We start from the raw sequence: 16,479 nt of genomic DNA, 5'->3' as shown, positions 1-16,479 counted from the left end.
AAATATTAGACAGCTGAAACACAAGCAGCAAGCTCTGTTAAACATGGAACTCGCGAGTGTTCTCGAAATGATAATCTCAACAGTAGCCGTTATCCCTGGGCCCGTGTTACGTAGCTACAATCCCTCTTCTATTCTTGCCGTTGTTTTCTCGTCGCTCGTTCCTTTTCGTCGCTCCAAACATATAGAACGAAAAAGAGAAAGATAGAGAAAAAGGAAGAGCTTACGGGTACAACGACGCGATACTCGCAGATAGAGTGCTCACATTATTTCCAGTATATCCTCTAGTATTCAATAGCCGTCTGGTTGGTAGGGCAGTCGACTATAAAGATATTACTTCCGAGTGTCCCATGTATTTTCCAGGATAGAATTTCAACAGGAAGCAAAAAGACTGGCACGGCTGGCCGATCGGAATGTCGCGCGGCTACTCGGCGCCAGCCTCGAAGACGATCCCATGTGCATCGTATTGGAAAATGGCGAGTACGGGGATTTGAATCAATATCTGCAGAGCCACATCGCTGAAACGTCTACTGTGCACACTGCTAAGACCCTCAGGTATAATTAATTACGATGTCTCATCGGAGAAATGGTACTTATTAAGGATGGGGCAGGATACACTGCAAAGATCGCTATTAGAGTCTTAAAAATGCTATCTGCTTGTATCTTTCTTTAGTTTTATACGCCAGTAAGGTATTGGTACGGTGAATATCAAAGGATTATAAAGTATCGACACGATGAATATCAAAAGATTATAAAGAGGCTTGTGAAGTATTTCGTTTTCAGTATGATTCTACTACGTGCTTGATATTAGAACCGAAGAAACTTTTATCTAGGATATATGATTACTTTAATTTCGTATGAGTTTATTCGCTGTCAAAGAATTATTTTATCAATGGCTTCATTTCGTAGATTTCTTAGCCATCAATTCGCAACAGCCTGTATAATATAAACTAACTTGATTTGAAAGGTAAGAGACACAGTGACCTTTAAATATTTCAACATATCTTAGAATATGAAAAACTGCTGGACAGACCATTTTAACTAACGGGAACACGTTATTTAACTACTAATGTAAACATGTAACAATCAGAAAAGTGGTAAAACGTATCCAGCAAACTTCGGATAACGTTTATTCGTTAATTACGACAAATTAAAGCATGCTGTTAAAATGAGGTATCGATTGCTATTGGCACTATCGACACATTGCTGGCGACAAAATGGTGTTCCATTTAACGAGAGAGTTGAGACGCGCAATGAGACCAACCTTTTTCATCTTTTTAGCCCCGCACGCGTATGTACGTCAGTTCGAATGGCGTTGGAGTTGTTCGTGGAAACGCGACGTATCCGCGGATCGTTTGGAAAGTGCTCGAAATACGAGAAATCGGCTGAAAATGAGAGGCGAACGACAGAGAAGATCATCGGTGCTCGTGACAGCTGTCGGCGCACCGTGTTTTTCCCGTGCGTTCGTTTCCGGTGGCCACTGCAAGAGAAACGACCGATAGAGCTCGTTTACTCTTTGTCTTCGTCCAGTGCGGGGAACCGTATCGATCTACAACCAGCTGGAAATTTGCGTACCGAACGACTCCCTGACAAATATTTCGCCACCGATAAAACGAAATAACTCGTCCACAACCTGATACATTCGTACGTCACGTAATTTCTAACGAGATAAACGTCTCTGGAAAGTCGGAAAGGAAGGATAAAAAGCACGCGTTGCGTCGGTTCGAATCGGCATACGTTCGACGAGTCGTGCTTCCATTTACGCGTGGCGTACGATGAACGAAAATAAATCGCGCGCGCGAGAAAGTGAACCGAGAACAGAATTCACGCACGTTGCACGAACAAACATATACTCGTCTCTGTCGTTGTACGTTCTTGCTGGTTAGAAACTCGTCGCTATGATAACCGAGAATAATGACGCTACTAAGGATCGATAGTTTTGTGAGAATTTTTATTTGACTATCTTTGGTTGAAATGGTAGGTATAAAGTAGAATATAAGACAACTGAAACTAAAGAACAAGTATCATTTAACAACTAACTCAGATACACATCTTTTACTCTTCTATTTTTCTATTTCTTTTACTTCTTCCACCAAACTCTTGGGTGTGCTTACATTCTTTCGTATAAATCCTAATTTCATCCTCTTCCTATATTACTACTCTTGTAATTAAAGCGTCCTCTTCAGTATTTTTCCATTTTCGCCTTTTAGGAAAAGTTATATTATACATGCTGTTTCAAAATAATGACAAGTATGTATTTTAATTTGGATGAAAAAGGACAAGGTCGATACAGAGAAAATGATAGAACTTCGGTTTTGTCAGCTTTAAAATGGGACAGGAGAACATTTTAACTAAAAGGGGGAGAAAAAAGAAAAAAAAATAGGAAAGAAAGAAAGAAGGACAGAAAAGGGGCAAACGTTAAGGACGTTCCACTCGTATACAATACTCGCCTTGAATAGGAAATAACACTAAAAAAGGGAAAGACCAACAAAAAGAGCACCAAATTTATATCTACGAACGCAGAAGGGAATGCGGTCGATCTGGCCAGCTTTTGTCGTTAATGCAAATGGTGGACGCGCGTTCGTCTGTGCTTCGAAAGCGTCGTCATTTGCGGTATTGCGAGCCGATACCAACGAGTCGCTTTTGTGTACGGAACGAACGTTTAAACGTGTAGACTACCACGTACACGAAGGCAGAATTTCACTCCGCGAAACTTCTGAACGTAACCGTCTCGTTCTTCGTGTTGCAGTTTCGGCACGTTGGTTTACATGGCCACGCAAATAGCATCCGGCATGAAACACCTCGAGGAAATGGACTTCGTGCATCGGGATCTCGCCACAAGGTAACGACAGACAGTTTCTCATAGATTACTTTAAGCCGAACTTTGTCGATCAGTCATTCCCACGTTCGATGGTATAGCCACGTTGCTGTTTCGCCACATGAACGCAAACGCGTTTTCTCCGTCGACGGTTCGTTCGACCACGAAACGCTACTTTTGTTTGTGCATCCGGTCGATCGCGCATGCTGTTCGAACTGTAACTTCTCTGCTTTGGTATTTCTAGCAAAATTGTCGCTACAGTTTTGTCACGTGTTTCGGGGAATGGTATAACGATCGATGGGAAATGTAGCGTGTAACTGTTAATGCACTGGGCGTTTCGGACACTTATATTGTTGTGCTGGTTAATGAGCTCCCACTAAGTGTAATTGCATTTGTAGGTTTCTATTTTAATTATTTTCGAGTAAATGAATTTTAAATCTATTAATATCTGTATAGTAATGTAACGTTAGGAAAATATAGGGCGAGGAAGGAACAGAGGAGGAAACGTTTTATCTGAGAATCTATTAGAGAAATCATCGATGAAACTAGATACCCAGAAATGATAAAGTTCTTAGGATAAAAGCGTCGAGAACGGAAATAGTAACGTCTTATTTTACGGTATACTCCATTGAACTGTTACATTTTTCTTGCAAGATCAGGCAAAAATTGAAGTGTGGACTTGTTAATGAGATCTTCACCTAAGAGTCGCGTGTCTTACGATCAGATACCAGAATACTATAGAAGAGGCCAAATCATAGAAACGTATATTGTGATGATATGTTACGAAATACAGTGATTAGCGATTATTTTTTCAGAAATTTTGGCGCAGTATAAAAGAACTCTTCTACACGAATAAAAATAGTCTTCCAACAACCAATATAGAGCAACTGCATCGTTATTTAAAAAAAGAACAATTTTTATCATGAACGAAGATTCAAGATGAACATTTATTCTACCAAAAAAAGAATCTTTATTGTATAAGTTACAACCAATAGTCTTATAGACTATAACAAATTGGATAATTACCATATACTTTAATTAACATATCCAATTTTCTTTCAACGCTGCCGAAGCGTTGCCAGCATTACGTCGCTACTTCCGAGTCGCATTATAAGGACTAAATTCCCTGGTTACGACGTCGCCAATTCCTAACCAAGATTCTCAAGCTTCGTCGATGTGGAAATTACCTGGTTCCAGTTGTGCTGGCAGATCTATGGGACGTTCTGCGTGGCAGAACCGTTAAAAGGGAACGAGTGGACCGGAGGATGGCTGGGTCACGTGTTCGAATTATTAACTCTAATCATAAACTTTAATTACAATGGCCCGCGGCGCGGCCGTCGCATAAACGCGAAACGCGCGCGCGGCCTGTGGCGGATGAAATTAATTGCCAGTTGATTTATAGAAACGAGTTCTGAACAGCGAGAGCACGCTGGATAAGCGACCAACTAATGAAAAAAATCATAGACAGAAAAAATATATTTTTCTGTATTTTGTCAATTCTTTGCGCTCCCATTAGAATTTTTTACTAAAATAAAGTCTCGTGCTCACTAAACGATTCACTAAATGATCAACGTTTGCTTTGATATAAATGATACGCTGCAACGTGTTTAAAATTTTCTTTTAATTCTGTTTACAAAATTACGCTTATTACATTTCTGTGGTATACCCATATGTGTACGTACATTCAGTTTCTCTTTGATTCCAAATTAAACAATTATTTCAGAAGATATACGAGAGAGAAAATCGTCGTGAATAAATATTACACGGTGTACAAAAACCTTTCACCAATAATTAATCTTAACGCTCGATAGTAACATATGCGTTCATTATGTTCCTCAATAAAAGCAAAAATTAATTACCTCAAATAAATTCGTTTGCGAAGAAATTAATATTGATAGCACAGGTCGTTTGCGATTAATCGAAAATCAACCTCCCTGATGTGACTCCACGTCGCGACTCGATTAAAAATGAAGAATATTTCGTCAAATAATCATTGTAGTATGAAAAGATTAATTAGAAAGCTTGCAGCGAAACGCTGAAACGGTCGTTACGGTGTTAAACAATGGCGTGAAAAGATATCCTTGGGAATGCGGTGAAAGCTTGAGGATTGCGGCTATTCCGTGTTACAAGTGAACTGAATGCCGCCTCAGTGGCTGCTACTAAACCTCTTCTGTGCTCGATTCGTCGCGGTAAGCGGCCAGTTCCGTGTAGAAATCGGCGTGAAACTTTGAACGATCGTCGCGTTCGACAGAATCACGCTTCCGGTAGAAGCGAGCTGTTTAAAAGCGACGCCCCTCTTGAAAACGATCCTCTAAAGTGCATCGTCGCTCAGACGAGGCTTTAGAACGCGCGAAAACGCGCGACAGACCAACTCGAAAGATTACCTCGAATTTTCGTTCCGATGAAAATGGTTTTACCTTGAGCCTCGAGTTATCATTCCAGCTTTCCACTCGCTTTAACCCCCCTTTCTCCCTTTTCTGTTATCGGAAACGCTAATTAGTCCTTATGTAATTAGTAAAATAAAAAAGGAAGATATATAAGAAAGAAACGAATAGAGTTAGAACGATGAGTGACTGTGATGACCGATGGGTGAAGGGAGGTATGTTGAATCGGAAGGAATTGTTAAGCGGATAACAATGAATTATGGTCCGTAATTAGTGGATAATGACACATGGTACAAAGTTCCGTTCACATCGTTGATTCAGTGCGTGTCACAAGGGAAAACATTCTCATTAGTGGTTTCTTGTTAAATTTAATGGTTGCCAGAAGCTACCCGTGCTTTTGGTTTATTTACACAGCGGTTTGTGTTTCGTGTACCTGGCTGGTATCAGAAATATTTAGTGATTTTATGTCTAGCTTACTTGGATAAATTATTTTGTCGGGAATGACACAACATATGGAGAAGAAGGTAGCAATGTTTAAATAATTGAACGAACGTCAAATGCTTCCTAAAAAGGGGTCCTCCACGAGACAAAACGATGAATTATATAAATTTCACTGGAAGCTTTAATTTTAGCGTTCTAATACTAGCTATGTTTCAGTTGGTAATTATAATGGCTCCCAAAGAACTTCGTTCTTTTCATATTAATAAAAATGGACCGGAATATTTGACTAGAAAAGTACACATGATATCTATACGTAGATATATTGACTATGGATCTATAGACTCTTTTTTCAAAACGTTCTACAATTGTTATTCAAATATGTTCTCGAAACGTAAACTCACACAAGAGGAAAATTACACCCAAAATATAAACTTCCACTTTCTCTGTCGAGATGGATCAACTCACTGGTCAAACACATATGGATCATGCGAAAACCATATTCTTCTTTTGGATCGCGTTGATCCAGCCCCGAGATCGTAAACAATCTTCGAAGCGCGATTCACAGCAATACATTCGTGTACGTGTTCGAGTATCGGGATAGGAGAGACTGGAATAATCCACTCGGCCTCGAAGACGGATTATCTCTCGAAGTCTACTGTATTTTCACGTAGCGGGGTGGTTTCGTCGCAGATAAAGAGCGTTGGCTCGAATAGGAAGTCTAGAGGAACGCTATGGTCGACTGAGAAAGCAAAAGAACGAATAGCTGGGAAATAAAACGGGCCACTTTTTCGCCCAGCGAATATTTAAAATTCTGAATATTGAAAAAGTTAGCACCACTAATGTGGGTCAGCTGAAAACCATCAGCGGCTGTAACCACTGGCGTGCCAGCTGTTGTAATAGAAAAAATGGCGGACTAGAAACTGGAAGGGAAGTGGAATATACGATGGATCGGTTTATTGGTGTGTTACAGAAATTGTTTGGTGAGTCGTGGTTACACGGTGAAAGTATCTGACCTAGGTTCCGGAAGAAACGCCTACGCAGCCGACTACTTCCGGGTCGAAGGGCGACCACCTCTACCGATTCGATGGATGGCCTGGGAATCTATGCTAATGGTAAGTCGTTAATTACCTGTTAATCCGCATCATAGGGAAATGGTTGGTCCGAATATTGGATTTGTAGCAAAGGTACTCACCCATAGTTTGGTACTTTGATTGGTCAGATTGACGGATCAGGTTTTTTCTGTTTCATTTTCAAAGTTAGAGATTTATTTATGTTCGAGAATAATTGTGTTAGTCTATCTGACGGCACTACGTGTGACAGACAGTTGATACGATGTTTGTCAATGTATTTGATCAATTGACTCAACGGTGGACAGTTGCAATACGTTCTAATTAAGTCGATTCATCCTTCGATACTTTTTTCCGGTTGCTTCCCAAATCAAATATCGACGTAATAAATCGTGGGTTCTCTATGTATCCTTCTCTGTATAATTCCGTAATTCCGAAAATGCTTTCAATAGCTCACGGTTACGAGAGGGAAAACGAATCAAGTTTGATCGTGACAGACGCCACACAGCAAATTGTAAACGATTTTTGTCGCCGAAGCATGGGAGGAAAAAATAAAGCGAACGCGATCGAGTGGTTTTATTTCGTGCCGCCTCGGTCAGTGATATTTAAATGGACTATAGCTACGCATCCGCGCGATGAAACTCGGTTTGGCTTTCGCGAATACCCTCTACCGGTTGTTTTCGCTCTCTTCCCTGCGTTGAAATCAAAGCCTCGCACGTTCCATGCTTCGACCGATGAAAGTTCCAATTTTTTTTTCTCCATTCTTTTATTTTTTCTGCTTTTTTTTGTGGCTATTTTTGTTGCGCTAATATTTGCCTTAAAGATTCGTACGATCCCCGTTGCGGCGTGTTGAAACAACAGTGATTACCGTTTAATGGCGGCTTCTGTACGTGCTTCGACCCATTTCGACTTCGAATCTGCCTCGATCCAGCGGGATCTGTTTTAACCCTCCTTCTTGTTCAGAAACCTATCCAGCCTGATCCATGCGGATCGGAGGAACTCGAAGTGGATTCAAGCAGTCGAAGCGGGTTCGGGAGCTGCTAGATTAGGTCACATTACGGAGCTAATAACCTAGAACGTTCGCATTTTAATGGTACTTTGATAGTTTTATTGTTTAACAGTATAATTTCATCGAATATTCGTTGGTATGAGAAATTCGAAGTATCGACTAGGAAATATTTAGGGAAATTAAAAAATTAAAGAATTAAAAAACCGATGTATCATCATACGCGAAAATGAAGATCTTTGTTATATTTATTATTATATCTCTTTGTGTCTGGGTTCCCATTTTTTCCTCTGTGCTTATATTGTAAGCAATAACAAATATTTGTACCCTGACATAAAGGGAAAAGTTTCCTAACGTTGAAAGTATGCGTGATATTTTTGAAGCGTACCCAAACTGCCGCGGTGCACAGTTTGCGGTTAGCACGCTCGATAAAAGAAGCAGGGTAAACATCAACGTCTAGTTTGCGGTGGTCAAGCTTTTTGACTTAATTTTTGATGCGCAGCGTAATAACGGCCTGCACATTTTTTCCAACTACTATATCGATGTTTCTTTTTACTCCACGTTTTTAACCAGAGGATGAACAACTATTAGGCTGTCCATGATAAATATCACATTCAAGATGTGATAATAATGTATTTTCGAGAGATAAAGTATTGTTGCTTAAAGAAAATTACCACTTACTGGTGCATTATAATACAATCATCTACTTGAGAGTGTAATAGACTCGTAGTCTAAAAGCCTAAAGAAGAGTGTAATAGATATAAAATATAATAGACTACAGCTTTCTGAACAAAACAATAGAAAAACGAAAATAATTTTTAAATGTTTTATGATTTCAAGATGTTACAAACGTGTACGTCACAGATATTTCATATCTATGCACCCAATGTCCCATACGTATGCGTCATCAATTCTAATCGAAGAAATTCGGAATTGTCTTTCGATTTCTTTCAATAAAAGGCTTTTCTCAAGGACTTTTATCTGTTTTATAAATGAGAACATTTTGTAAAATTAAGTCAATGTTTGATATCCAAACATCTGAGTTCATGAAAGAAACATGACAATTTCGTTCGAACGCGAGGCCGTATACGTTTTTCTCTTAATTTATTCGTCATACTATCGAACGACCGTTGTTCAAAAGTAATACAAGCCGGTTAGCATTCATGGACAGGCACGCTGGGAATGAAGTCGCGAAAATACGTTATTCCGCGTAGCGACGCGCGGTTACGGTGAATTTATTGGCAGCGAACGGTATGCCAGTATATCAGTGTAACGAACGGTAGCGTTCGCGCTTTCGCCCAAGCCCGACGTATTTTATTCTCGTGTATCCTGTTTTTAATTTCTCGTTTGTAGCCGTCGATATCGAACTGTCGATCCGCGAAACCGCGAAGCATCAGCCCGATAGAGCTGTCTGCGGTCGCGTGGCATTAACGAATCGGGCTTATTCGCTGTTTTCCCGGGCCTCGTGTCATCGTGAAACCGTCGTAAAAGTCCTGGCCAGAAAACGCGTTTCACCAATTCGTTTTCGATGTCCAACGAATATGTATTTCCTGCTTAACCAACGATTGGAACACGTTCGTTTCATTCGTCGGTTCCCCGTCAAAATTCTGAACGATTTCGTGATCGTTTGTTGGATTGATGGAGGGGTCGAGAAGGGGAGGATGTCGATGTTTACCCTTGGAGAATCTCTGAAAATTCGTATCGTTCTCGAGTGACGAAAGGTGCGTGATTCTTCTGGTGGGAGTTTTTGGGCGTTTCGCAAAGGCAAAAGCAAAGGCTCGTGTTGGAGCGACAAGTGGAATAAGCACGTTCGTGATCAGACACACGATGAGCCGCTCGCTCTCTGTCTTACAGAGGTAATTGGGATCAGGAATATTTGGTGAGACGCGAGTTTCGTGTTAATTGGATGCATTGCAGCTGTAACTGCTAATGTTAGTTTCTCTATAATGACAAGCCTCCGTGCTTTAATTAAATGATAGCGGGTAACGTTAAACTTAATATGCCTTGATCTTTTTCATGTTTTTAGCGTGCTACGTTATTTTTGCACGATGAGATATCATTTTAATTATTTTAAGAATTTATTCATTAGTACTGTAAGGTTTAATTGCGTAATTTTTGAGAAATAGTATTTATTCATTGTTAATTAAACAATCCTATTTAAATATATAGTGGCAGCGATATAAATAGATAAATGTTTACTGGTAAATCTAACGAATTGTGTTTTATGAAGGATAAATTCGCATATCTTGTACTTTGAAGCACTCTAAACGATGTATTTAAATTTCTATTTCGAGCGATAATTACAAATCACAAGTTAATTTTGATAGAACTTTCCCTGGTTCCTCCCGTTACCTTGACGACTAAAATGTATATTTCAACTACCAGTAATTTATGGAATATATTCCAATAATTTGAAAACCTATAATAATTAAAATTCCAAATATACGAACAATACTGGTGACGGAACTATCGATCTAATATTAGTAAATGTAATTCACGGACGAAAACCTATCTGGAAGCCAAAATTCCAATAATTCTGACAGTAAGGACATTCATCTTGTAGATTCTATTCGTGGAAGTGGCTGAGATCGAAGCTTCGATCGACCCATCATCGCGGACCCATTAGCATCGGAAATCGCGTATGAATGAAATCCGTGCAGAAGCAAATTGATAGCTAAATGGTAATTCGACTAAATGGGAAACGAGCGGGCGATATAGTATTTTGCCGCTCGTTCACGTAGTCATTTCGAATTGACTGCGTCGTTAATGTTTCATTATTGCCATCGTTTATCCATCCTGCGCCATTGTACCCGTGTTAATGAAACGAGCCCATGGCCATGGTTCCGTGGCAATGCGCGCTCGCGTGCGTGCCAAATATCTCCCCAAGAATTATACGGAATTAGCGTCGATTTAATGATTTAACGTTCGACTTTATTAAGTTGAACGCCAGCGCGAACTAATGTCCCGCGATTGGCTCCCGTAAACTTTACGACATTCAACCTCGACTCTCTCTCGAACTGGCGACATTAAAGTTAATGCGTGGCGGTGCAGGGGAAACGCTCCTCCATTCGCTAAGAGTCTAGCGTTTCGAGTAAAAAGAATAGGTTAACCCAGAGAGGATAATACCTTTTAGAGCAAACACTATCGCGGTTTAACAATGACTCTCTTTAACCTTTCAGTGTAAAAAGAATATTCTTTTAGATTGTATAGAAATATCTTTTGTTATCAACTATTAGTGGTTGGACTGCGAATGTTTCGACGTTTATAGAAAATGTTATTTTGCATCTTTATTCGGATACTATTTCAGTGTGTTCCATTTCTTAAGTTCATAAAGATATTATATAAATCTCCATAAACACGTGCAGTCTATTAATATATTATTGTTATTTTATTACTCTTTGCTATTCTTTAATTTATTATATGGTTATCTATTATTCTTTCATAAGGAAGATATAACGCTATAAGAAAGTTCTAAAATTAACGTCAGTTTCATTGAAAATAAATATGTTTACAGTTTCTGCACTAAATAGATTATTACAGTATGTTTCGCCTATGCAACTTGCAGTATAAAGATGTTAGAACTGTATTCCTCTCTTGTTCGTCGTATACTTATTGATAAATATAATCGGGTTAATAATAATAAAATCGGGATAATAATATTATTCCGATAAAAATATTCGCCGACAGATTTTAATGTATGCAAGCCGTCGAGATAACGAAGCTTCGATGAAAAATTAAGCTCTTGTTGATTTGTCGGACGATTCGATTTTCATTTAAACTCTTAATTACTTTGCCGTAATGGCTAATTACGGCGTTGAATTAATTGGCGTAACGATTGCTTTAACGATCACGTTGAATTTATCATAACTTGCAACGTGCACGCACGCCGGCTTAAGAGTCACAGGTTTCTAGTACATGCGTGTTCCGTAAACTTGTTCGTGGCACACTACAACGCCGGCTAAGACAGAGTAGTACCATGAAATTACGTAACTAAAGCACTCAAGTTGGAGTAATTTCTCGTCAAGCAACGATACCACCTGCCGTGCTTACCACCCCGTAAATAGATTTCTACTTCGAATGGCATTTACAGGACAAGCCTGTCGAGAAAATCTCTCATGTTACGTTACAATATATTTTTTTCAGTTCCCTCAATGGATTACAGTCAGTTAAAAACGAAATCAATCTTTGTTCAATTTTGTTTTTCGAAAATCGGATTTCATTTTTTTTTCTTTTTTGGTCACCATCGTTACGTCATTGTTTAGAGCGAAACTGTTCGTGTAATAGGATAAAATATATCCCAATTTTCGATACATTGTTTGGAAACACATTCGATTATCGTGTAAAAATAAACGATAATCCTTTGAGCGAATTTAGAATGATTTAAAATTTATAATCCCCTATTTTAATCACTATGGAGATTGATTCTATTTTTTTTTTTTTTTTTTTTGGATTACCTATATGTGATTATGATTATATAATTTTGAATGAATTCAGGGAAGACATACGTCGAAGAGCGACGTTTGGTCTTTCGCAGTGACACTTTGGGAAATCTTAACCTTCGCGAGGGAACAACCGTTCGAGGAGCTGCCTGATCATCGCATCGTCGAAAATGCGACTTATTTTTACCAAGAGGACGATAGAAGGGTAAGTACCTTTCGATGTTTTCCTCAGGTTATGTTAACATACGCAAACTAATGAATCTAGCGAGTATCTTCGATCTAAATGCCCTCTAAATCTTTTATCGCCATTTGTTCTCAACCTCTCGATTAACTTTCCTCCTCTGAACAATTATTTCTGTTTAAAAAATTGAAATTTATGGGTACGGTATACCACAAACCTCAATTTCCAAACAATAACATTTTAACTATGATGTCGTTATGATACTAGAGATGAATCTAAAATAATTCCAAATTGGATGATCAGAAGATCGAAATTTATATTTAAAATTAAACTAGATTAAACTAAAGTAATTAAAGAAGTAATAAAAAGTAATCAAAGTAATCTTAAGTCAAAATAAATAATTTAATTATTTAACTTGCAATTACTAATTTTTAACTATTTAATTACTAATCTAAGTAAATTTGAAATGAGATTAATCTAGATCTCGAAATATTCTTTTGCTTGACAATAGATTCGATTGGACGAACAATATTTTTCGCAGATTATTCTACCATTACCAAAGAATTGTTCCAAGGACATCTACGAGCTGATGCGCGAGTGCTGGCATAGGAACGACGTGGACAGACCGAGCTTCCGGGAAATCCACATGTTCCTCCAGCGGAAAAATCTCGGTTACAAGCACGTCGACTCGAACGACACCTGATACAGAGAACTAGAAGGCTGGAATCTTATCCGGCTTTCTATGATCGGCGAGCTGAACGGAAACTGGTGGAACTGTCCTTCGACGACCAAGATACACCAAGTCAGACCAAGTTAGTACACCAAGGTCAAAATCCATCTAGTTCGAAACGGCGAATCGTCAGGAACAAAGGTAAATGTCTGATCGTGATCATGTGATTCGTGATCAATTCTTCATTCTTTTTTTTTTTTTTATTAATTATTCAAACGAATTTAAAGACTGTACAATTACACATAGTGAAAGCTTGATTCATACTACTTGATTACCTTTAAAATATCGATTCGTTATCAACATGTTCTGTCATTAATATTTACGGAATGGTCTAACTTTTATTATAAGAAAATCGTTATAATTTAAGAAGTAATATTTCTATATTTTTGTCAATTTTATTTGGTGAAGGAATATGAGACTATAATTATGCATATAACTACATAAAGCACAATAAACGAATATACTCACCTGCGTGAAATCATCTGGAGGATGGATCTCCAGCCGCGACATCCGATACGAAATGGAACGTTTCTAGCGCGGGCCAGTGGGCGGAAAGCACGTTCAATAAATCGCACACACGCCGTTCTGAAATTGATACTGTCAGCAAACAAGCTTATGACACCCGCCGCAACGGCACTCATGTCACGTTCAGAATACACGTGGCTTGGACTTTGGAAAATCGCGAAGATACAACAAACGTTTCCACCGTGGCGAATCATTTCCGGAAACTCTTCCACGTGCCTCTTGCCCGTATGTGTTTCTATCTGGCCGAGAAACACGATTTCTACCCTCTCGAACGCTCCCCGTAACCATTTCGTGTCTAGAAGTTAGAAAAAGGAATAAAAGGGTCGCTCAAACTCCGAAACGTTGAACAGCGGGTCGTCGATTTTGATAAATCAGCAATAGCTTCTTACTGTCTCCGCCGTAACAATTCTTATCGTATTAAATAACCGAGGACACAATAATCGAACGATATTCTACCATATCGTGTATCGTATAACATAAATCGAAGACGAATCCCAACACTATAGACGACACTAGAAAACCTGTTCCTAGTTCGTTAACCGTATTTAAACACGAACCTGGTGGAAGCCAGGGTAAAAATCGACAGAAGAAAAGACACGATTGAATGTACACGCGATCCTTCTTTCATAAGATTTCATTTAACGTCACCGACGAAAGAGGACCCGGGGATTACGCGTGAATTTTTCTAGACAATTTTTGTGCGCAGCTCCAGGCCTTGGCTAAGCATAAAATTATCGATAGTGTTCGATGGCAGACGATACTAAATACACGCAGAGATAATCTAAGTACATATATTAGTCCCTGGTTGGATTCGTCTGAGAGGAGAGAGGCTGAACGATGTAAAGAACGGGGTAAAAGGAATTCCTTGAGCCGCTGGCTTACGTTTAAGTTCCCTGAAACTACTAATAAGCTTAAGATGCGCTTAGCCGAAGTGCATAAATGTTTGACAATACCACTAGAGGTTGCAAGTATAAAGAAACAAAAAAAAGTTCATATATATATATATATAATATATAAATGAAAATAAATATAGCGTGTAAAGAGATGTTAAAGGGTTTAATCGATAGCGTAAAATTTATTAGAGAGCGTCGTTTTCAAGCAGCTTGCATTCCCCTCGGCGGTCGCGCGGCGTCGTTTCCCGCCATCGTTCGACCTATCGATTCGCGACGCTTGCTCGATGTCCCGAGGACCGAAACTAGCGATACCACGAGTCGAATGTGTCGTCGTTCTACAGACCAGGGAACGTATATGGGGTGAATAAGGGTGTGTATGAGAGAGAGTGAGAGTGCGAGAGAGAGAGAGAGAGAGAGAGAGAGAGAGAAGCTCGCGTGACCTGAAGTTACGTTTATAGGAAGGAATAGACACGGTCCATTTACCCGGTGGATATACTTTTGCTCGTCTTTTACAGCGAATTTTTGCCCCGTGATCGAGGGTACAGAATAGTTCGCACGAATAATCGTTCATCGATTTTGCGTTTCGTTGCCGATCATGTGACTTCTCGCTTCTTTTTTCTGCCATTCTCTATCGCGTGTTGAATACACGACATATTCTGTGTCGCGCTTAAGAAAATTAATTTGCGAAGATCCTTGTAGTGTGTTAGATCGACTTTTGTTGTTGCAGATGTAGATGCTTAATTTATCTTTAATAGAAATGGAAAGACTCGTGAAAAGAGACAAGGAAGGGGAATTATTGTTGTTATGACTTTTCTTTGCTTTACTCTTTTTTTAACAAGCAAAGATTTTTACGAAGAAAGACGTATTATGAAAATATAGGTATTTGTAACGAGCAAATGTTTATCGGGTACATGAATCGTGTTCAATGCGGAACAATGAGAAATTTATAATTGTTAGAACGAATTCGTAGGACAGAATACATAGCAGACGGTAATAAAGAGAGTAGGATAATAATAAAGAAACGAGGATGAATGGTGGAGAATGATGGCGTACGAGGGACGCTAGATCGCACGATAAATCGACGCGTTGTTCTGAAAATTTATAACGTTACTCAGCTAAAAACAGTCACTCTGGTGGTCTGTAAAATATAAATCGCCGTAGGGAATGTAAGTGATAAATGTGCACGCGACTGAAAGTGGTTCGATAAAGAGACCGTCGATCCAGCACTATTATTTGTTATCTTTCCATATGCAAAAGGAGCGCGATATATACGAAGAATAATACACAATAATTGTTATATTTTACGCTACGCAGGTTCTTCAAACGTTTATTCAAACAGAAAAGTTACGACAAATATCGATAAATGGTCTTTCTATAGAGCTACACGACCGTCGCTGCCTGAAATTAAGCGAGAATGGTTTCATTTTGAATATGAAAAAGTCTATGATATTGTCTATGACACGACGTTGGTACTTTATAATATAATCTAAAATTAAGGTCGATGACACTAAGTAAATACTGCCATTGTATTAGGGGAATCTGTATGCGAAATCTCGTACGAATCCTTTCCCTTCGACACGACGAGAAACGATCGAAATTTGCGTTCAATTCGTTGAAACGTCTGATCCAGAATAGCGTTACGATCTGAAGGAAAAAATAATCGAGTAACAATAAAGGGACGAAAAAGCGTGAAGAAATGAAAAGGAGAAGGAAATCGCGATCGATCGTACAGAACACGAGGGAGTCGCGTGGCTAAAAGGAATCGATGTACATATCCACTTTGATGAGCTTAACGAATTATTATCAGTGGGAAATTTTAATTCGACTTTGTGGATCGTCTTCTGTGCGATCGAACGAACGATATAGGCGACACGTGCGCACAGTGAAAACTTCCTACAAATTGAAAGAACAAAGATTATAAGAATTTTTCGCCCGGTCGCACGTATGTTTGGAAAAAATAGAACGAAGAAAAAAAGGGATAGAATTAGAGATCGAGTG

At 39.0% G+C, this 16,479-nt stretch overlaps 1 protein-coding gene across 4 annotated transcripts in view; it reads left to right on the top strand.

Moving 5' to 3' along the window:
* The window catches only part of Ddr (discoidin domain-containing receptor 2), a 214,975-nt gene extending 200,672 nt beyond the window's left edge, over window positions 1-14,303 (top strand). For all 4 annotated transcript variants that reach the window (XM_069122175.1, XM_069122149.1, XM_069122157.1 and 1 more), the window contains 5 exons: window positions 361-552; window positions 2,747-2,839; window positions 6,611-6,752; window positions 12,208-12,357; window positions 12,875-14,303. In XM_069122175.1, coding sequence (XP_068978276.1) covers window positions 361-552; window positions 2,747-2,839; window positions 6,611-6,752; window positions 12,208-12,357; window positions 12,875-13,036 — 739 coding nt within the window. In that variant the 3' untranslated portion in view covers window positions 13,037-14,303. The remainder of the gene's footprint in view (window positions 1-360; window positions 553-2,746; window positions 2,840-6,610; window positions 6,753-12,207; window positions 12,358-12,874) is intronic.
* Window positions 14,304-16,479: the final 2,176 nt, after the last annotated feature.

This window comes from Bombus flavifrons, chromosome 1 (genome assembly GCF_040668555.2).
Source record: "Bombus flavifrons isolate JBK064 chromosome 1, iyBomFlav1_principal, whole genome shotgun sequence".
NCBI classification, from domain to species: Eukaryota; Metazoa; Arthropoda; class Insecta; order Hymenoptera; family Apidae; genus Bombus; species Bombus flavifrons.
Note: the sequence above shows the minus strand (reverse complement) of the source record. Positions and strands in the feature narration are given on the sequence as shown.